General features: G+C 37.6%; 1 protein-coding gene across 1 annotated transcript in view; it reads right to left on the bottom strand.

Annotated features, from left to right (window-relative positions):
• Positions 1–2,876: 2,876 nt before the first annotated feature.
• The window catches only part of LOC114026111 (polypeptide N-acetylgalactosaminyltransferase 12-like), a 48,346-nt gene continuing 38,223 nt past the window's right edge, over positions 2,877–12,999 (bottom strand). The window contains exons 8-10 of the mRNA XM_027839740.1: positions 12,525–12,638; positions 9,473–9,619; positions 2,877–4,784 (exon numbers count right to left, since the gene is read on the bottom strand). Coding sequence (XP_027695541.1) covers positions 4,647–4,784; positions 9,473–9,619; positions 12,525–12,638 — 399 coding nt within the window. The 3' untranslated portion in view covers positions 2,877–4,646. The remainder of the gene's footprint in view (positions 4,785–9,472; positions 9,620–12,524; positions 12,639–12,999) is intronic.

Below are 12,999 nucleotides of genomic sequence, written 5' to 3'. Positions count from 1 at the left end.
GTATTTTAAATAATTAGATTGTTTAGTCTGACCCCTTGGATAATAGAATGAGCATTTCCATTTAATAATATGAAGTTACATAAAAATCAACAAAACTCATGATCTTTCCCCCCAAGCCCATTTTTCTTCCAAATTTTTCTACATCTGTTAAAGGCACCACCATTCTTCCAGTCTCTTAGGTTTGTAACCTTGGCTTTATCTTCTATTTCTCACTGTTTTGAACATGTTTTGAACATTGAACCCTCCTCCACCCTCTGTAGGAATGGGCCCAATCTAACCAGTCTGTATCATCTCTATTTTAAGGGGTGGCCCAGAAATCCTGTTCTCAGACATCATTTTCTTAAAGCAGGTTCCCAAATCTGCCTTTCTCTTTGGTAGCCCTTTCCTTTGACAGGAAGCTGTGATAAAAATACCATCAGGGCTTCAGGTCTTAAGAACTCTTAAGATTTCTTTCCCAATGTTTCATTCTCCTTAGCAGTGCTTTCCTAATTCCTTCTGGCAGGGTTTGCTTGTTTGTTTGTTTGTTTGTCCTAATGTGGATTACTGAAAGTAAATAGCAGAACTGGGCCCACTAGTACATATCTATGGCCGTTTCTCCTAGGGAAACTGAGGTTGATCTCTTGAGCTCAGGAGTTCTGAGCTGAAGTGGGCTAGGCTTGTTTGGTATCTCCACTGGATTCAACACTGATAAAGTGATCCCAGGAGAGCAAGGAGAGGCCAGCCATCATGAGTAAGAAACAGGTCAGAGATTCTGTGCCAATCAGAGTGGAATCAGTCATAATTGATCTCTGTACTTCCAGCTTGGGCAAGAAAAGGAGACCCAGTATCAAAAAAAAAAAATTGTGAACAGGTTTATCTTTGCTCTGCTTCTTGGATATATGCCCTAGGAGGAAAACAAATCTCTCTATGATTAATGTTAAGTCAACAAATAGCTACATCAGTACCCTCTCCCCAGCAGGGCATCACCAACCACCACTATTTATTTGCTTGTTCTTTTTACTGGATAATCTCTCCTTAGAGTACTCATGGGTATACATCATAATTCCTTAAAACACAATCTTCTGCTTCCTCCTCAAAAGCCTAGCTCTCATTTCTATAGGAAGATCCTCAATTCTATTTCTTGATTCTAAGTGTTCAGTGGTCCTTCATTTTCTTCTCTATCACATTCTTCTACCTTCAAAATTCCTGCCAGTCTAGCGTTCTTCTCTGCCATATCTTTTTTTTTTCTCCTTAATCTTCAAGTTCCCCTTTCATCTTAAAGGAACATTTCATTCTCCACATTAGAAATGAATTCTTCAAGCCCCATTTGAGCAAAGATACCAGTCACTTGGTTCTCACAGAAAAATAAGCATTGCATACCCAATGCTAATCACTATAGAAATTCTCCCTCTTGATGAATCAAAGTTCCCCAGTCCCTTTTTTCTTGAGAGTTGATGGATTTTGTGCTCAGTTCTTAAATTGCTGTGGCCAACGTCCAGCAGCCGATTCCAGAGCCATCACTCCTCTATGAGGAATCTTTGCCTATACGTTGTTATTCACTTTTTCTTATATGATCAGTACTTATGTGTACTCCCTTCCTCCAGGTTTAAAAAAAATTATAATAAAGGTGTTCCCAGACCTTCCCAAACCAGTAAATTCCTCTCCTGCTCTTAGGAAAGCTGGGCAGAGTCACTTTTCTGTTTTATCCACTAGTCTTTCCCAGCTTTAGGTCCTCCTCTCCTAGCCCAGGCCTTCTAGTTGTTCCCTATCCTTCAAAGAGCAGCCCGAGGGGGCAGCAAGGTGGCACAGTGGATAGAGCACTGGCCCTGAAGTCAGGAGGACCTGAGCTCAAATCCGGCCTCAGATCAAACACTTGACACTTACTAGCTGTGTGACCCTGGGCAAGTCACTTAACCCCAATTGCCTAAAAAAAAAAGCAGCCCAAAGCTGAGACATCTTCAGCTGCCCTGCTGCTGAGGGGATTCTCTGATTCCATACTTTATAACCACTATCAGATCTCAGCAAGTGTTTTGCTCCAATCTCATTCCTGAAGCTGACTGAAGAGTCCAACCCAGATCACTTTACTGAAGCAATAACTCCAGTTCTCATCCGGAGAATTATGGTAGCTACCATTCCAATGCCAGAATAAGCAACAAAAATTTTATGAAAGAAATTCTGCAATATTAAAAGAGTGAAGAGATGAAATTCCCTCAAAGGTTCAAATTGTAATGTAATGGATAGACTGAAGAAAGTGCCAAAGGATGAATTAAATGGTATCCTAAATAAATTAAAGGAATCAGAGAATTTCGTTTCAGATTTTAAAATTTAAAAAAAATAGATGAAGGTATAACTGGGGAAATGATATCCAAAGATATCAATGGAAGTGGCAAAAAGGAGAATAAATGAAATAAAAAATGAGCAACTGAAAAAATAAAAATGAAGAGCAAATGCAAAATATAACAGAACTGAGCAAACAACTAATGAATTTACAGGACAGAAAGTGAGGGAGGGAAAGGGAAAAATGAAAAGGGGGGAAGAGCATTTAATAAGTACTTATTATGTGCCAAGCATTGTGCTAAGTGCTTTGCAAATATTATCTCATTGATCTTCACAACAACCTTGTGAGGTAGGTGTTTCTATTATTCCCATTTTACAGGTGAGGAAACTGAGGCAGACAGAGGTTAAATGACTTGCCTGGTCACCCTGTCAGTAACAAGTAACTGAAGCCACATTGGAACTCAGGTCTTCCTGATTCCAGGTCCAATGCTTATCTATTGCACTACCTAACAGCCCAGACAGGAAGTATGTAATGTCCTCTCAGACAAAAAAGCAAAAACAAAAACAAAAAGTCACAGGTAGGAAAAGTGTTTGAAACATAAAGTCATAGAATTTTTAATAAATTTGGTATCAATGTCATCTTACATCTGATTGAATGAAAAATAATAATCAGCAATTCCTTTGACTTTTTAATATTCAAAATAGCACACTTTCCATATTTACATATTTCATTTTTGTATCTTAAGCAAAACCATAGAAGTGTATCTTGAAATTATACAAAAATCAAAACCAGCTACAGAAATAAAAACATTTAGAAAATAATTTCAGTAGCATTTGTTACAATTTTCAAAGTACCAAATTTAGTGTTCAGATTTAAATGATGAATTATGTGCTGAAATTTAATTTTATTTCTCAAACTAATGTTTACCAAAAATTTTTATTATATGTACATTTTAAAAAGTCACAGTAGTAGTTAGTCATAGTAATGATGGTTAAGTCACATCAAAGCATTATTAAAAGTTTGTCTTATATGAAAGTTTCTAGTAAGGTTATTCTTTCAAATGGTCAGTTTTCAGCAACATTAATAGAAGCACAGTATCCAGAGGGAGTAATTGACAGCCCTATTATCTTAATCTCTCATCAAACCACATTTAGAGTACTTACTGTCTTCAGTTTTGGGCACAACATTGACAAACTAGAGTAACAGGATTGTTTCAGGAACTCAAATCCATATCATATAAGGAATGGTTCAGACAAATGAGGGTGGTTAGTCTAAAGAAGAAAAGACTGAAGGGAGACATGATAGCTGTTTTTAAATATTTAATGATCCATTATGGCTCAGAGGCCATGACTAGGACTAAATGGGATTAAGTTAACAGGGAGCCATAAGGAAGAACATCTTAACAATCATGGCTATCTGAAAAAGGAACAAATTGCTTTATGAGGTAGTGAATTCTCTGTGACTAGAAGTATTTAAGCAGGGGCTGAATGGCCATACGTTGGGAATGTTATAGAGAGATTTTGGCCATCCAGCTGGGGTTTGGATTTAATCTCCTTTAAAACTTTATGATTCTAAGTATCATTGGCAAAAACTCTCTGGCTGATGTTGACAGCTCTGTAATATACAAACTATTATTTTCAAATAAGCTTTGAGTATCCCAATGATCTGAAGCAGCTATCATCTCTTTCCACATAAGCAGCTTTTCTACAGTCTCACGTATTGAGAAAATTCTGGTCAAAATATTAATCTGTGCAATCTACAGTACATTTTTTTGTTTTAAATCTGTGCAAATAGCTTAATATATAGAAAATATCAAGATTCAATCTCTACTTTGCTTCTTAAAAAAAGGCACTATCATAGAATATAGGCAATACTAAAAAAAGTATTTGGTAAATAATTGCTTTAAAGTCACTGAATAAAAAGAATTATGTGCTTCTCTCTTTGAAAAGAGGCCATCTTGAAACAACAGTAAAGCTTTTAAATAAATAGTGCAAAGCTTAAACTCTTCTACTAATTCTCAAAAAAAATTTACACCTTGTAAAATAATTTCCTTATGAAAATATTACTGTCAAGTTTTTCATGATATCCTCACATTATATTGAACTAAGTAGCTACGGGCTACACAGTCCTCCTGAGCACAATCACTGTCATTGCTTTGTGTGTTGTTTCATTTGTATGATGTCTTATAGTCGGTTAAAAAGTCTTTCACATATTTCCTTTGACCCTCACAACAACCCTGTGAGGTAGGCTGGGCAAATATTCTTAAACTGAGATTCAGACACAAAGGGACTTGCACAAGGTCATATAACTGGTGAACGATGCAACTGGAACTAGAATCCAGACCTTTTGATCCCTACTCCACCATCTGGTTGGCTGGCACAGTAACACATTAGCTACTTTCTTTGAAGAACCATCTTTGATACTCTGAATTTGTACATGTTCTTAACAGTGGGGCTGGATTGCCATTGGAAGCATTCGGCTCAGCTTGTAGACATTTCTTAGACTGTACATGAAATATGGATCCATCCTAGAAAGAATTGAGAAGGGATTCGTTCTCAATAGTATTATCAACATTTTATAAGAAGATTACTGTTTGTCCTTTAAATTACAATTGCTTAAGAACTCAATAAACTTTTCTATAGTATGATTTTAAATTAAATTCTCAAAATATTCGTAACACTATTTGAAATAAGAAAAAAAAGGTGGAGAAAAAGACCAATGACGGGGGGGTGACAAATAAATTATCATAATGAATGGAATAGCATATTACTGCATTACAGGGAATAATGAATATGAAGAATTCAGAAAAATGTGGAAAGGAAAAAAAAAGATAGTAAAGAAGGAAGAGCCAAAAGAACAATGTACATGCTGTAAATTAGGTCAACATGGACAGACAATAAACCTCTGGTCAATTACTATGGCCAATGTGAATATCATACTGCCAAAAATCCCTTATTTCCACTAACAATATGTTTGGAACATACTTTTTAAGGAAGTTTGGGCATTTTTTGGAAAGTGTCTGTAGAGTCAAAACATAATTCATCAACACATATTTTAAAGCATGCATTAATGAAAAATTTTCCCAAGATATATTTTCAAAAGAAAGTTTTTGTGATAAAATATATTGGTTCAAATATAGGTCACCTTAAATATAGACCAGACTCATACCAAGAGATCTTCTGAAAGGAAAAAGTATATAGTTACACACAGAAAATCACATAAAATAGTAAAACTGCAAATACATATTTACTATACAAGGTTTTGGTTTTTTCTTATATTTTTTCCTTTCAAATAAATGGTGTATGTGTATATGTGTATGTGTGTGTAATATATATACCCACATTTCATTTTTATCAATATGACTCTTTTAAGCTCCTCCACTTTCCCTGGTCTCTTAACATCCTGATTTTCCTCCAATTTTAGGTATTATATAAATTAGAGATTAAAAACAGGGCCTAGGTTTATAAAAATGATTTTTAATGGTAAATTAATGAGGGAATAAGATCTATGTTCCTGTGTAGATGTATATAAATCCCAGATGTCTAAATTAAATTTTTAGGACTGTATAAATCTAGGAACACTTGTATGTAAAGCCACCAGATAAAGAACAAAGTAGTCCTGAGGGTCCTCTTTTTCCCTATGACCATAAAATCCTTTTCAAGGAAGGGCTCTTTATGAATGACTTGAAGCCTCATAATTGTTGACAGATAGGGATTGATGAAACAGGTGAGAAAGGCAATAGTTGTGCTGCCCACCTAACTAGAATATCAATCAACAATTATTTATTGACAATACTTGAGGCTACTATGGCAGAAACAAGGTATACTCCCCTTCATTCTGGGAATTTCACTTCAGTGTGATGAAGGGGAATATGGAAGTAGAGAAAGTAAGGCCAGTCTGCAGACCAGTGGAGGTTCCAAACCAAGGAACTGCCTGATAGACGTCCAAGTGTGGCTCTAAAGCTAATATGCTTGTATCTCTGCTGTATAATATTAAATTTACTCTACTTGGTTCCATGACTAAGACCCAATAGCTGGAAGTTAATAGGGAGGTACAGTGCGACTCAATAGAAGAAAGAATTTGCAAACAACAATGAAAAATGAAAAGAATTGCATTGGGATAGTACTAAGGTCCTCCTCATCAGATGCATTCATGTAGAGGGGCCACAGATGCTGCTGGAGTAAAAGTCTCAGGAAGGGGATTACTCAGACTTTGTGGAATGGGGAAATAACTTTCTATTGACAAAATATAGGCTTGCCTAGTTCTAGCTGGATTTGTCCCTCAAGGGGATGCAGTCCAGTGCAACTGAAAAAACTTGATGAAATATAACAGGATGAATGTAGGAAAGCATAGAGAAAGGTAAATAAGAGTAATTTCTATTTAATCCAATTCCACAATGCATTTATTGAGTGTTAGGCATTGTGCTCAGCACTAGAGACAAAATTCTAAGAGCTGTAAGGGACCTCAGTACTCATCTAGTCTATGCTATACATGGAAGGAATACGCACTATAACATACCTGCCAATCCTCCCAAAAACTCCTAAGGAGGGGGAACCGACCATCCATTCCACTTTTATTCATTTTTTATTCATATTTTATTCAGTGCTAGGAAGTATTTTTTTTTTATGTCAAGCCTAAATTTGCCTCATTTTGACTTCCTGTAATCGTAATTTTGCCCTCTGGGGCCAAACAGACCAAGAGTAACCTCTCTTCCACATGAAAACCTTTTAAATAATTGAAGTTAACTATCATATCCCCCTGAGCTTCCTCTTCAGGCCAAACATGCCCAATTTCTTCAACATATCCTCTTAGATCATGGACATATAGACAGTAATCCTTCACTATCCTGGTTGCCCCTCTTGGGACACTCTGCAGATAATCAATGTCCTTCTTCAACTCTGGCACCCAGGGCAGTCCCTATACCCAGGAGCTTACATTCTACTGAAGGGAAACACCATGTACTAAGATAAGTATATTCAAAGTCAATACAAAGTATTGCAGAGTGGACAGAACACCTCGAGTTGTTATTCAAGGAATCAGGCAATCCTCCTCTAAGAGGCAGTTCCTGAGTTATGCTTTGAAAGAAGTTGGAGATTCTACTAGGAAGAGATGAGAAGGAGAGTATTTCAGTCATAGGGTCTGTAAAAAAGCAGATGAAACAAGAAATAAGCCAGGTTGGTTTAAAAGCAGAGTATGTTAAAGAAGAGTAAGATGTGGTCGGTCTAGAAGGATATGCTAGATCCAGATTTGTGAAAGGCCAATGCCCAAAAGAAGAATATTTTATCCTAGAGATAACAGGAGCCATTGACATTTCTTGGGTGCTCTGGTGAGACGGGATTACAGGCAGGCAGAAAGAACAAGATTAAAAGGGTAGAAGAGACAAAATAAGGGAAAGAATGAAAACAGTTAACATTTCTATAGGAAAAAGCAGAGAAGGAGGAATGCTCATCAAAAATAATGTCTTCTATATGGACTCAACAATACCAGTGCTAGGTCTATACCTCAAGGACAGCAAAGAAAGAGGAAAATTACTGATATGTCCCCAAATTTTTATATTATCTCTTTTCACAATAACAAAGAACTGGAAACTATGGTGGTGCCCATCAAGGAATGCTACTGTGCCAAAGGAAACAATGAGAGAGATGGCTTCAATAAAACCAAGGAAGCCTTGTATGAGCTAATACAGGGTGAAATGAGAAAAACATAGAGAACAATTTATGCAATAACAACAAAATGTAAAAACAAACAACTTTGAAAGTTGTAAGAACTCTGATCAATACAATGACCAACTATGATTCCAGTGGACTGATAAACGAAATACCCCACCCACTTCCTGACAAAGAGGTGATGGACTCAAGGTGCAGAATAAGCCATACACACACACACACACACATACACACACACACACACAACCACATTTTGGATATGGCCACGGTGGGAATTTGTTGTGGCCTACAATGCATATTTCTTACAAGGGTGTTGTTTTTACTTTTTTTTTTCAGTGGGGGAGGGTTGTGGGAAGGAAGGAAAACAGATTTTTTTTTCATTGAAAAAAAATTACATTTAAAAAAGTGGAAAAAATGTGTGTTCTAAATTAGGGACTGGCCAAATTCTAACCTGAAATTTTATAGAGTATTCCAATTAGAATCTGTCCAGTTCATATCCTAGGATACAACATTTTTTTTATTAATTTATTTTGATTTATCAACAATCATTTCCATAAGCTTTTGAGTTTTAAATTTTTCTTCCCCTCCCTCCCACCTTCCTCCCCAAGACAGAGTGCAATCTGATATAGGCTATACATTTATATTCCTACTAAACATATTTTCACATTAGTCATGTTGTAAGGAAGAATTAGAACCAATAGAAGGAACCTCAAGAAAGAGGAAATAAAACAAAACATAAGGGGAAAAAAAGAGCAAATAGCATGCTTCAATCTCCATTCAAACTCCATAGTTCTTTCTCTGGATGTGGATGGCATTTTCCATCATGAGACTTTCAGAGATGTCTTAGATCCTTGCACTGCTGAGAAGGGCTAAGTCTATCAAAGTTAGTCACTGCATAACGTGGCTGTTACTGTGATACAAAATTTTTGATAATCATTCCTCCATCTTAGGTATAGTGTCCTAAAAGAAGGATGTGATAGTCTTGCTGTAATCTGTCCTGGTCAGATCACATTTGGAATATTGTACCATATTTTAGGCGAGACAATGATAAGCTGAAGAGTGTCTGGAAGGAGGAGACCAGGATAGAGAGAGGTCTTCAAGATCATGCCAGAAAGATGGATATTTAGTTTGGATTATAGAAGACTTGGAAGGAGAAAGGTCCATAAGAAATGCCTTTAACTATCTGAAAGGCTTTGATGTGTGAGAGGAATTAAATTTAGTTTTGGTTGGCAGAAATATGAACAATGGGGAGGAGTTATAGAAAGGCAATATAGGCTTTCGATAAGGAAAAACTTGCTAACAATTGGATAGTGGATCCTCAAGCACAATTTGGCCAACATCCTGTCAGGGATACGGTAGAGGAATTGTTCAGGCACTGGTTAGATTAGGTTATCCCTGGGTAACCTTCTAACTCCACAATTCTGGAGTGTGACTGTATCTCTCACAAATATTTTTTGGTGGTCAAAAGTATAAATGACATTTTATGTTAATACAATCACTTGGAACCAATGGTACTGGAAGACATTAGGACATTAAACAATATACTTACCTCTTTAAAAATAAATTTCTGATTTTCTGGGGGATTTTTATAACAGAGATGCATGGTCAGATGGTCAGCACCTACATCAACAGCTGCACAGGCTTCTGGTTGGCGGGTGTTATAACGTATTTCATTACGTGAAGTATATTCGAAAAACTATGAGAATGAGACAGGGAACAAATAATTAAACTATACAGACACAAGATATGAACATAAAAACTTCTGAACAATTAAAAACATCCCTTTTTAAAGTATTAGTATATTCTATGTTCCTTGTGCATAGTAGGCACTTAATAAATGCTTGTTGAGTGACTAGTCTGGCTCATGTGAGGAAAGGGATGCTTCTAGGAAGGAACTATCTCCCCCTAGGAAGCTGGGCTGAATCCTAAGAGTTCAAACTGAGCAACAGAATGTCCATGCAAAAGTATTTCGGCAATAGAGCTTTCAAATAACAGTCAACAAGCATTCACTAAACGTCTAACATATGCACAGGAGACAGCAAAGACAAAATGAAACAATGATAACATTGTGTATTGCATAAGGTCAATATATTCCCTTCCTCATTTATCTTCCATGTCTTCCCAACTCCAATGCTTCTAGCTTACCTGGATCATATCACCAAAACCAACAATGGCTCCATATTTCACAACAGAATAATCTTTTATCTCCCACATTTTGTCTCCTTAACTTTTATTTACTTCCTCAATACAAGCCCTCTAATTTTACATTTTGAGCCACACATAAATCAAGATTATCTGCCTATCCATCCCCATTTTGAGCAAGCTGGTCACTCCAGGTATGTGTCAGGGATGGCCAAATCAGGATGAGTCATGATAGCGTCTTCCTGTGACCAGATGGACAAGCAAGTTACCATGATAAAAAGACTAGAGCTTTGGGGAATCAGGTTGAGTTAGACCATGAGTTCCTAACTTAGGAACCAAGGGTAGGTAGGTAGGTAGCACAGCAGAGAGAGTGCCAGGCCTGGAGTCAGGAAGACTCCATCTTCCTGAGTTCAAATCTGGCCTCAGATACTTTCTAGCTGTGTGACTCAGGGCAACTCACTTAGCTCTGTCTGCCTCAGTTTCCTCATTTGTAAAACGAACTGGAGAAGGAAATGGCAAACCACTCAAGTATCTTTGCCAAGAAAACCCCAAATGGGATCACAGAGAGTCAGTCATGACTAAAACAACTGAACAATAGAAAGGTTAATCTAGACCTAGACCTACATAAAATATATATATATATATATATATATAGGGAGGGGAATAACCATATTGTCAAATCTACAGACAAGGTGATTTCTTCAGCTGTAATGTCAGAGCTCCTTGCCATACCAGCAGATCTTCCAGCAGGGGGCGCCAAGGCATGAGGAGCTACTAGACATGAATGTCAAGGGTGGAATGAAGCCTTGCTCTCCAAACAGCCTGGCTAGCAAAACTTTGCATGTTTTTCTCAGGAGGGAGAAAAAAAAAATCCTGAATCCAAAGAACTAGATTTTCCATCAGAGGAATTCAGTACTGATCAGGACATTTGACATACAAACCAGCCACAACACAGAATTCCCTCTCTGCTTATTCTCTGTGTGGTTTTGGGCAATCAATCCATTAACAGAGAGGTGGTTTATTAAGTACCTACTATGTGCCGGGGACCATGCTGGGAGCTCTGGATACAGATACAATGAAAGAAACAATCTCTACTTGAAAGAAGCTTACATGCTAACAGGGAAGGGGGCAGATGTATACATACATACACATACACACACACACACACTTACTACCAAAAGAAACAAATAAATACAAAGTAGTTGAATACAAGTTGGTTTGGAAAGGAGGGCTTTGGCAGCCAAAAGGATCATAAAGTCTTCATGCAGAACATTGTGCTGCAGCTGCATCTTTAAGGGAGTAAAGTAAGGAAGGGAGTGCATTCCAGGTATGGAGAGAAGAGATATGCACAATAAGGCTGGAACCTTCCTAGGACTCAGTTTCCTCATTTGTAAAAAGAGTAGCTAAATGAAATTCAAAGGAAGGACTGTTGGGCCTATGTCTTTTCAGCTGGAATTAGCTACAGACCTTAATTATAACTTGGAATCATTAATTTAAAGTTGGAAAGGACCTGAGAAGTCCCTTATTTTGCAGATGAGAACACTGATGTTTGTGACTCGTAATAAATAGTGGAAGTGGGAATTAAACCTAGGCCTTATGACTCCAGATTCAGCACTCTTTCTACTGTTCCCAAAAAATAAAGAACCATTACTTATAGCTGTAAGACCAAAAAAGAAGCAAAACGAATCCGGGTCAAGACTGTTCCATCATTTTTGTCTCCTAGTAACTGAAGGCAGAACCACGGTTACTATAGGCTGCCAGTCACTCTATCCCCAAGAAACAATCCTAATTGCAGAGAAATCTAAAATGGGCAGGAGGAATAAAGACAGGGACTTGTAGAATGCATAACTTGAACTATGTCCTAGGCACAGGAATAGAATTTGGTCCAACAAATTTCACAGATGAGGTGAAATATTAGATGGAAGATTCAGAAGCCCAGCTCTACCACCAGCTGTGTGAGCCTGAGCTAAAAACTTAACTTCTCTGTACCAGTGCCGCTTCCCTCAGGGCAGAGTTGGGGAACCTGCTGCCTTGAGGCCACATGTGGCTTCTAGGTCCTTGGGTGTAGCCTTTTGACAGCACCCAAATTTTACAGAACAAATCCCTTTATGAAGGCAATTTGTTCTGTGAAGTTTGGATTCAGTCAAAGGGCCACACTTGAGGACCCAGAGGGCCACAAGTGGCCTTGAGGATACAGGTTCCCCACCCCTGCCTCAGGGTAACGTTGTTGTGAGGATTAAATAAAGTAACACAAATATGTGACAGCATTCTGAAGACCAGGAAGTATTATGCAAATGGAATGGTGTTGTTACCATTATTACAAAGATGGTTAACTTTGCCCAATGTGGCCCATCTACAAATAATTCCGGAGTGTACTCACCTTTTTAATTCAACTGAACAAATATGATCAGTATTCAAATACTATCCCCCCAAATATGATGCTGATGAAAAATTCTCACCTGGTTCTGTCCCATTCCATGACAGAGATAAAGAATTACTTGGTTCCCTGTTATTTCATTTTCACTAGGAGGGTTATAGTCAAAACAGTATTCTTCCATTCCTCTGCTTATCAACTAAATGAAAGAACATATCAAAACATCATTTTAGACATAGGTATGTTAGTCTGCACACATACACATGTAAATCAACCAGTCCTCTCTAACATTCTCAAATCATTATCATCGGTATAATTACTTTTAAGAGAAAAGAAGGATCTAGGCCAGGGGTAGGGAACCTGTGGCCTTCTAGGTCCTTGGGTGTGGCCCTTTGACTGAATCCAAACTTCACAGAACAAATCCCCTTAATGAAAGGATTTGTTCTGTAAAACTTGGACTCAGGCAAAAGGCTACACCCAAGGACTTAGAAGGCCACATGTGGCCTTGAGGCTCCGGGTTCCCCACCCCTGAATTAGGCAATCGGACACAACCCGCCACA

This window comes from Vombatus ursinus, unplaced genomic scaffold, assembly GCF_900497805.2.
Source record: "Vombatus ursinus unplaced genomic scaffold, bare-nosed wombat genome assembly UNPS02014832.1, whole genome shotgun sequence".
Taxonomy (NCBI): domain Eukaryota; kingdom Metazoa; phylum Chordata; class Mammalia; order Diprotodontia; family Vombatidae; genus Vombatus; species Vombatus ursinus.
Note: the sequence above shows the minus strand (reverse complement) of the source record. Positions and strands in the feature narration are given on the sequence as shown.